Consider the following 9,393-nt stretch of genomic DNA (forward strand, 5'->3'; position numbering starts at 1 on the left):
AATAAATTTATATTTCAATTATTATGAATTAAGGACAATTATCTTCTTTTAACTTACATCTTGAGAGTTGGTTAAATAAGTGAAAGCAGAGGCAAGGCTACCTTGGGATGCCAAAAACTCAGCATACTGTGATAGAGTATTTGCAAGGGAGCCAGATATATCAACATTATTGCCTCTAAGCTCCATTGCTGTACGTAGAACAGCAACAATCTCCACCAGATCCTAGCCAGAGACAAAATAATTTAACAAATGTCATCTACATATACTTCAGAATAGATAGAAAATATACGAAATCCCATTACCTGCATCTGTTCTGGTGTAGTAGGTCGAATGTCTAACATCCAGTTGTCAACCAACTTGTGGAGGTTGCCCGCAATAGCATAACAAAGTTGTGCTTTCTGTTTATGAAGACCTCCCGATTCTACTTCTAAACGGTGCCCCAATTGTTCTACAAAGGAAAAGGTCATAATTCATTTTATTTTTTAAAAACATATCTGATGTGTGGCAAAGAAAAAGGAAAAAAAACAACAACCTTGAAGTAGAATAATATGACAAACATTTTACATACCACACAAGCGCGAATATTCATCTCCTCTGGTGTGTGTAAGAATAGCAGTCAAAGCTTCCTTCCAGCTCTCTAGATCACAAGATGCAACAACTTGACTCCAGTCTTCAGTAACTACAGCTGACATAAGGGTTGAAAGATAACCTTTACTTTTCTGGAAAGTAAAGAAAAAATATTAAAGACTTTCTTGCCAAGTTTTACCACAAAAATAATCCAAAAGTAGACAATTAAATTAAAATCTTTACCTGGAAATATCTAAATTGTGTCTTTGCAAGCAGATCTGGACCACCAGTCATAGCTAAAACAATAGCATCAGCATGGCGACCTTCTTGAAGACACAATTCTACAGCAGCTTCAGTGTGACCAAGTAAAAGAGCTTGGCAAATCAATCCATTTGCATCTGCAAAGGAAAGAAAATAGTTAACAAAGAGAATTGTATGTGCAGTGAAAGCTAAATGATTGGCTAACATACCGTCACCAGTAACAATCCTAAAAGGAGCAGTTATTTCTGACTTCTTTTTTAACTGTGCTGAAGCAGCTATGGCACTAAAGGCATCATCAGCAGATCCCTGCAAAAAAAATGTAAAACCGTTTAAGAGAACACAGCATTTTATTGCACTTCGTTGAAGAGTAAATTAAATTGTAACTTACAGCAGACAAATCATGCATTTGGGTTGTTAAATTGTCAATCCCATTAAATTCAGTAGGTGAATCATCAGGCGGTGCAATAGAGATGTTAAGCTAGAAAGTAAGATAACATAGGTAAGAACAGGAAATAATTTGGTTTTGAATAAATGAATATAAATCAGAGAGTATACTGCACCTTGTTCTTAACTTCTTCAGGATTGAAACCTAATAGGGTCAAAACTTCTGATGACAAATTAGGTTCAAAGTGAGCTTTGAGGCATTCCCACAAAATTCTATCATGAGATGTGTGACTCTCAGCAGCACGGCTTTTGCAGAAATCTCTATAATCGCCCTGCTGCAAGGCTACATCTAAAGCCTGAGCTCTTGCCATGAGGCTGCCTTCCGTCACTACTTGACTGATGGAAACAGTTCTTTTCACGGCTGGTGTGGCAACAAAGCCTAGTTGTTGTGGCGCAGCTGGCTGCTGCACAGGGGCTGACTTGTCAAACTCAAATGATACTAACTTGCCACCAAACTATGGGGGGGAAAAAATAAATGAGAACCAAGATCTTTACAGCAAAAAATTAAAAGAAATGGAGAGGGTATGTAGAGGGTGCACTTACCCCGAATGATGCACCACAAGGCCGACGCAACCACTTTGGCGGCTTCCTCAAATCTACAGAAACTGGTGCTGGTTGAGGAGGAGTGGCCTGTGCATAACTTTCCATGCCTGGAAATGAATCTGCAATCTATTTAAAGAAAAAGAAGAAAAAAAGAGGAGGAGGATTACTTTAAGATCAAAAATAAAAGGTGATAAAATATTTAAATAATTTCAGATTTTTCAAGATTACCGAACCTTATTGCTTGTCTGCACCTGGGGCTGGGCACCACCAGTAAGTGAATAAATGCTGACATGACCATCAAAGCTGCAACTAGATATTAAAGCAGGATTTCTTGGACACCAAGCCACATCAAAGTTCCATTGAGTTGTGGTTGCAACTTCACACACAACTTCACCACCCTATAAAATAGAATTAGTTTTCCAAAAACTTAATAGATACTTAATTCAAACCATGATTTGAAAAAAAAATTCTTACCGGTGCATTGGAGTTGGGATTCCAGCACAGGATGCGATTGTCTTTTCCACAGCTCAATAATAAATCAGGGTCTTGCATACACCAGGCAATGGAAAGAACACCTCTGTAATAAAGAAATTTATAAATTACCTACATATAATTTAAGAAAGAAAAATGTACTGTTGAAAAGCTGAAATTTGTAGAGGATACAACAACACTTACCTCTGATGATTTTCAAGGGTGCGAATGGGAGCTGTAGCAAAACGTAAATCCCACAATTGAATAAGCGGTGCAGAATCTTCTTCTGAAGCCAAACTGAGTTGAGTAGCAACATCAGGATGCCATGATACAACCTTCCAACGCGTCTAAATGGTACAAAATTTAAAAAAGGTTTAAGTATGCCATTGAGTGCTATTGGTATAAAAAGCAGCAATAATCCTTCAAAGAATTACCCGTGATTGACTGTCACTCAGTTTGATAATAGGCTCATTCTTTCGAAGATCCCACACAACACACCGTTGGGCAAATGATGATGCCAAAATATGTTGAACTGAAAAACAAACAAAAATTAAACATATTAGCAACTTTTAACAAGTACTATTTTTCAATTGGTACACACTATATTCTCACCTTGTCTGTTCCATGATATCCAAGCAACATCTTCCAATGGTTGAGCTTTAGCACCAGGTGTCATAGGAGTACTTATATTATTGAGGTCCCAAATATATATTTCAGATTCTGATGCTCCAGTAGCCAGCAAGTTTGACTAAAATTTGTAAGATGTCATTAAAATTATCTTTGTTAAAATAATAACTATAAAAGGTCAAGTTTAGGTAACAGAACTTACTTGAAATGGGTTAAAATCTAAGGCCCGCACAGGCCCAGAGTGCTTATCTTGTCTAGCTGAGGGTGCTTTTTCTCCTGACAATAACTTCTGAGAGTTATAGATTTGAACCAGACCCCCATCACAACCACCCACTATAGCGCCATTGTTTCCCCATACCACTTTATGAAACCTAAAGTAAAGAAAAACAAAAAGTTTAAGTGAAAAAGTATACTGCTAAGGTATCATTCAACAATACTGCAAATTACCAACCGCTGCTCGCTTGGTGCAGAGGCAAGGAGTTGCATTTCTAGTCCAGGTTCACCCAAGTTAAGAGCATGAAGCTCCAACGTAGATGAGGTACTGAAAGATGCATCAAGCTGCTGTGCTGCTGTACCAGCAGCTAAAACAATGGGATGCTGAGCAGCTGGGGACCAGGCCACATTTACAGTTTTGTCAAGCTCTTTAATCTTCATGTTGAAATGCAGTCAATATCTGAAATATACAATCACAGTTGTACGACTTAAATTTTTAAGAATGATAGTATTGCATAAAAAAATATGACTGTATCAAGAAACTTTTATATGAAACCTAGTTAAGAAAAACTGGAACTTTGAATCACAGCAAAAATTAAATGAATGATTATTTTAATATCACGAAATTTAATTAAAAGTGAAATACAATTAAATTATGGAGGATTAGGTAAAAAGGCCTATGTCAACAGAAAATAATAACAAAATAAAACAACATATTTTAGGTTAGAAGTCGTACTTGTTTTAAAAATTCACGCTGCAAATAAACTATGGATCAAACTTTGAGCGAGCATCGACACATAATCTATTAATTCAACTGTCCAGCAATGATTGGAACGCCTAAATCGTTTGAAACTGATATGCTAGCATTTAGAGTTGTTATCAGGCACTGTCTAATTTCAAAACAAGCGGCACAAACACAGCAGACGTAACTGTTATTTAAGACGGGAATTATGAGACCATTTAAACCGCTTTTACCTAGACGAGATCAACTGTAGTTTTAAGTCAATGTTACGACTCAAATGCAACCATTAATTTTGTTAGTTTTGTGCATAAATCTCTATAACTGAAGTATACAGACCTCTTCCAACGTGGCGTTTTGACACGCAACTGACCGTACCGTAGCAGAAAGCAGACGCCCGAGTAAATGAAACCTGACGATTCAAAACTGTCCACACAAAGCGTCCGTTAAGATCTCAGAAGTACACATCCATAGATTAATTGCCATGTTATGTTATATATAGATTATTCATTTTCCTTTACCGACGCCTGTTTCAATCCCAAATGACAGTATTAAATACTGAGTTTTTTCTCTACGTTGGATAGCTTGTCAAAACAGCTGACCGACTTGACAGTGACAGAAAATCGCTAGGACAAGGATGTTATTCGGTTATTCCCTTTTACAGGATTGTTGCCACCCGCAGATGATGACAATGCAAACTTGGTATTCCTTACAAAACTATACACGTCGGAAACTATAATTTAAAGTTTCGTAAATAACCCTTACGAACGAACGCGATGTGACGGATGTGACTCTCCCCTCCCTCTCCAACCCCTCCAACCAACTTTTACCGGAATCCCGGCGATTAAAATTTAGAAACGTAAAAGACATCATGAGCAGTTCCACAATTTTGAGCTAACGGCGAATTTCCCATCATTATAATTATAATAAATTGTACATTTGACAGATACGCCATTGATAGCCAGCAAGCAGCTGATCTTGCTGATTTGGCAGTGGCATGCTGGCAGTGGCAGCCCTTCCTGTTATACGTGTCGGTTATTTGTTGATGGAAGTGTAGTGTAGACGACAACCATGGGGCTGGGTGGTTTTGGTGATCCGAGACCTAAAAGATCTCACAATCCTGACAAGCATGGATTGTTTTCTAATGCATCGGGATGGAAAAGTCTAATTACATTCACAGTCTTAGCTTTAGCATGGATTTCTGGCTTTGCCTCACGTCTCTTTGCAGTTATAAGATTTGAGAGCATCATTCACGAGTTTGACCCATGGTAAGAAAAAACGCATTTTATTGTACTTTCTACCAACTTTGAAGGAACCCGTCTCTTCCTACCTCCTTTCTGCACTCTATTCTTCAAATTCCCGTGGGTTTCATCCCTTATGATAGCGTTCTACACTGGAAATATCGATTTGTACTGCTCATGTACACGCCGGATCTGCCGTGTCAAACATTGAAGAAATGCAATGATCCTTCTATTCATTGAAAACTAATTATTGCTTTTACTGTCCCGGCATCACTTTATTTCTGTACTTGATCTCTTCTTGGAATCGTTCGTGACTTCTTACCCTTATGTCTCTTTCATAGGTTATGTTTGTTTAGGAGAAGCTTTGCGAACATCTGCTATAGTGCAAATTTTATATTATCACTCTCAATTAAGATTCCACTTAACATTTTTCGGTCATAATCATAAAGTTTAACTTTTTTTGTTGACTTATTTCATTTAATTGTAACTTATTTGAGTTGGCTTTTGGAAATGTTTTTGGTTCCTAATTTTTTGTTATCTTTTTTTCTGCAGGTTTAACTATCGCTCCACAGCGTATATGGTTCAACATGGCTTCTACAATTTCCTCAACTGGTTTGATGAGCGTGCTTGGTATCCACTTGGACGCATTGTTGGCGGAACGGTTTATCCTGGGCTTATGATTACATCTGGAAGTATACATTATGTGTTACACAGCCTTAATATTCCTGTCAATATCAGAGACATCTGTGTCTTCCTTGCACCTGTATTCAGGTAAGCCAGATTTCCTTACAATTCTTTTTGTGATAAATGATGGATTTCATAAAAAAAATTAATTCTATCACATTTTATTTCAGTGGCCTGACAGCAATTTCAACATACTTGCTTACAAAAGAAATATGGTCATCTGGTGCTGGTCTCTTTGCTGCTTGTTTCATTGCCATAGTTCCTGGTTACATTAGTCGATCAGTAGCTGGCAGTTATGACAATGAAGGCATTGCTATATTTGCTCTTCAAATAACATATTTCCTATGGGTTCGTTCAGTCAAGACTGGATCTATCTTCTGGGCATGCCTCACAGCTCTTTCTTACTTCTACATGGTATGTTCTCTCTCTCTCTCTTTTTTAATTAGTTTTTGGTGTTGTTGTATATTACCTAGTTTTATATTTAAAAATGTTAACCACTGGTCTGTTACAGGTGTCTGCATGGGGTGGTTATGTTTTTATCATAAATTTAATCCCATTGCACGTCTTTGTTCTTTTGTTGATGGGACGGTATTCATCTCGTCTATTTACCAGTTATACTACTTTCTATATAATGGGGCTCATCATGAGTATGCAAATTCCTTTTGTCGGCTTCCAACCGATTCGTACATCTGAGCACATGGCTGCAAGTGGTAATTGATCATTATTACTCCTTTTTTTCTTTTCTTTTCTATCTTTAAGCATTTGAAATACTGAATTTTGTTTTGTTTCTGCTTTTTCTTCTTTCAGGTGTATTTGCATTGATGATGGCTCTATCATTTCTAAAATATGTTCAAACCATTTTAACTAAAGCAGAGATGAGATATTTCTACATGGTGGCTGTTGTGGGAGCAGGAGGTCTTGTCTTCCTGACTGTGGTTCTTTTGACTTATGCTGGGATCATTGCTCCATGGAGTGGTCGATTTTATTCTCTGTGGGACACTGGCTATGCTAAAATTCACATTCCAATTATTGCCTCAGTATCTGAACATCAACCAACAACATGGTTTTCGTTCTTCTTTGATTTGCACATACTAGTTACCACTTTCCCAGTTGGACTTTGGTACTGCATTAAGAGCATTAATGATGAAAGGGTTTTCAGTAAGTTATTTTGTCCTTTTTGTAGCCTTTCTCCTTATCTTTTTCCAAGCAATGTTAAATTTGTACTTTATTTCATTTTTCAGTTATTTTATATGCTGTCAGTGCTGTTTACTTTGCTGGTGTGATGGTCCGATTAATGTTGACTCTTACACCTGTAGTCTGTGTACTCAGTGGAATAGCATTTTCACATCTCTTGGGCTTATATCTCAAAGAGGAAGAAAACCCATCTTCTCCGGACTCTGATTCTGAAGATGATGGGTCTAGTGAAAAGAGTAGCCGTAATTTGTACGATAAGGTTTGTCCTTTTTTTTTTATCTCTGGTAGTTTGTGTTTTATTTGCAATAAATTTTAATTTAATTGTACTTGTCTCTTACAGGCTGGAAAACTCAGAAGAATGCGCCACGAACAGATGAGAGAATCTGATGGTTTAGGTAGTAATGTTCGTGGTATTGTTGTGATGGCTATGCTTATGATGCTGATGATGTTCGCAGTGCACTGCACATGGGTCACCGGCAATGCATATTCCAGTCCTAGTATTGTGTTGGCTTCCTATGGGCAGGATGGGTAAGATACTGTATTAAGATTTGCGAGTAACAGTACTTTTCCATTCGCATTATTCCTCCTCTCACGAAGTAATCTTTTCTAGATCTCGTCAAATTTTAGACGACTTCCGTGAAGCATATTATTGGCTCTCCCAAAATACCCACAGTGATGCTCGAGTGATGAGCTGGTGGGATTATGGCTATCAAATTGCTGGAATGGCTAACAGAACTACCTTAGTTGATAACAACACTTGGAACAACAGCCACATTGCATTGGTAAATTCTGTTACTTTTTTCAGGTCTTTTAATTGATTACCGAAAGTTTTCTAATGAGGTTTTATTGCAGGTTGGAAAAGCTATGTCATCTAATGAGAGTGAGGCTTACAAAATTATGACTTCTTTAGATGTTGATTATGTACTGGTAATTTTTGGAGGTGTCATTGGGTATTCTGGTGATGACATAAACAAATTCTTGTGGATGGTGAGGATTGCTGAGGGAGAACATCCCAAAGATATTAGGGTATGTGTTTTATTTATCTTGTTTTCAAACCACCCTTAAAACTGTAAAAATGTCAAAACTAAATCAATTTTTTTTTCTTTTCTTTTAAATAGGAAAGTGATTATTTTACCGAAAGAGGAGAATTTCGAGTTGATTCTGAAGGAACTCCAACATTATTGAACTGCCTTATGTATAAGTTGAGTTATTATAGATTTGGAGAATTCCGTGTAAGTATGCTAATCCCATGCATTTACCCCTCTGAACCTCTTCTGCTGTGGTCCTATCTGCACAATATTAACTTTATTAGAAGTATTATTGATTCATTCTTCTTCCCACTTCTTTAGATGGATTATAGATCTACACCTGGTTTTGATCGCACCAGAAATGTTGTAATTGGGAACAAGAACTTTGACTTAACATATCTGGAAGAAGCTTATACTACTGAACATTGGCTTGTGAGAATATACAGGTAAGGCACAATGTGAAATGCACTTCTTATTCTTCCCTTAAAAAGTTTTTGAGAAAAACAAACAAAAAAAAACATTTTGTACCTGTTTCTTATTTCATTATTTTTATCTATTTCTCCCAGAGTCAAGAAGCCTGATGAATTTAACCGTCCAAGGATACCTTTAAGTGAACGTAAAGTGAAAAGGTCTAAGATATTTATTACAAAGAAGGTGAGTGCTATTGTTAGTGTTTGAAGTAATTTTGTATCAGAGGCGTTACAGTTGTTCTTATATTAGTTTCCACCTTTTTTTTGTTCTTTTGTTCTTTTCTTTTAAGAATTAAGTTTTTTTCAGACAAACAAACGGAGAAAAGGTACAATCAAGAATAAGCCAACTGTTGTAAAAGGAAAAAAGCCAACCAAAGCAGCTTAATTAAATTCAACTGACAGAGCCATCCACATTGCTCCACAATATCAAAGGACCAGTTTATGTTGATACCAGATTTTGACAAAGTATCACAAGTATGCAATCTTTTTAAATGACTGAGCTAGTAAGGAAGTTATTTTAAACACTATAATCTGTTACAGAGCTCGTTTGTAAAAATTGTTTTGATGGCAATAGTATTGTTGCCATTTATCTTACACTGTCCACTAGAACAAATAAGAGCACACCCACACTTACTGAAGGTTTTTGTATTTTTTATGGTCTCTGTTAATGATTGAATCAGTTTCGCATTGGGCCGCTACAGTGCTTGTTGAAAAAGACTGGGTTTATTGTAAGAATAAATTTTGAAAGAAGGTGTGGCAATCTTACAAAAGATTCCAAGATGAAACTGTCTTTCAAACTTAAGAGATTTGTGTACCACCAATACTTTTTAAATCTTCCTTGAGTACTTGTGAAAATAATCACTTTGTATTGTAAGCTTGATATTTTTGAATCTAATTCATAATAGTAATAA

At 36.7% G+C, this 9,393-nt stretch overlaps 3 protein-coding genes across 5 annotated transcripts in view; 1 reads left to right on the top strand and 2 right to left on the bottom strand.

Annotated features, from left to right (window-relative positions):
- Nucleotides 1–41: 41 nt before the first annotated feature.
- LOC127750406 (protein transport protein Sec31A) lies at nt 42–4,648 on the bottom strand. 3 transcript variants are annotated; one of them, XM_052272037.1, is made up of 17 exons: nt 4,387–4,648; nt 4,205–4,291; nt 3,365–3,586; nt 3,116–3,284; nt 2,899–3,034; nt 2,721–2,818; nt 2,491–2,633; nt 2,290–2,392; nt 2,049–2,213; nt 1,816–1,941; nt 1,389–1,727; nt 1,217–1,306; nt 1,038–1,134; nt 811–965; nt 569–719; nt 303–448; nt 42–222 (listed from the first exon to the last, which is right to left on the bottom strand). In XM_052272037.1, exons 3-17 carry the CDS (start codon nt 3,565–3,567, stop codon nt 49–51), a joined length of 2,295 nt encoding a protein of 764 aa, XP_052127997.1. In that variant the 5' UTR covers nt 3,568–3,586; nt 4,205–4,291; nt 4,387–4,648; the 3' UTR covers nt 42–48. The 3 variants fall into 3 exon arrangements, with proteins under 3 accessions (XP_052127997.1, XP_052127998.1, XP_052128000.1); XM_052272038.1 differs by lacking the exon at nt 4,387–4,648 and having other exon boundaries at nt 4,102–4,227; XM_052272040.1 differs by lacking the exons at nt 4,205–4,291; nt 4,387–4,648 and adding an exon at nt 3,863–4,012.
- Nucleotides 4,649–4,882: 234 nt separating this feature from the next.
- LOC113203729 (dolichyl-diphosphooligosaccharide--protein glycosyltransferase subunit STT3B) overlaps nt 4,883–9,393 on the top strand; it is a gene marked incomplete in the record, with an annotated part of 15,062 nt that continues 10,551 nt past the window's right edge. The window contains 13 exon segments of the mRNA XM_052272036.1: nt 4,883–5,133; nt 5,659–5,877; nt 5,961–6,204; nt 6,302–6,500; nt 6,598–6,948; nt 7,032–7,243; nt 7,325–7,512; nt 7,595–7,766; nt 7,837–8,010; nt 8,103–8,216; nt 8,334–8,458; nt 8,579–8,666; nt 8,790–9,382. Coding sequence (XP_052127996.1) covers nt 4,937–5,133; nt 5,659–5,877; nt 5,961–6,204; nt 6,302–6,500; nt 6,598–6,948; nt 7,032–7,243; nt 7,325–7,512; nt 7,595–7,766; nt 7,837–8,010; nt 8,103–8,216; nt 8,334–8,458; nt 8,579–8,666; nt 8,790–8,867 — 2,361 coding nt within the window.
- Nucleotides 9,074–9,393, bottom strand: part of LOC127750400 (protein transport protein Sec31A-like) — a 2,583-nt gene continuing 2,263 nt past the window's right edge. Inside the window, exon 10 of the mRNA XM_052272023.1 lies at nt 9,074–9,085. Coding sequence (XP_052127983.1) covers nt 9,074–9,085 — 12 coding nt within the window. The remainder of the gene's footprint in view (nt 9,086–9,393) is intronic.

The sequence above is a fragment of the Frankliniella occidentalis genome, unplaced genomic scaffold (genome assembly GCF_000697945.3).
Source record: "Frankliniella occidentalis isolate FOCC.00 unplaced genomic scaffold, Focc_3.1 Scaffold184, whole genome shotgun sequence".
In the NCBI taxonomy this organism is placed as follows: Eukaryota; Metazoa; Arthropoda; class Insecta; order Thysanoptera; family Thripidae; genus Frankliniella; species Frankliniella occidentalis.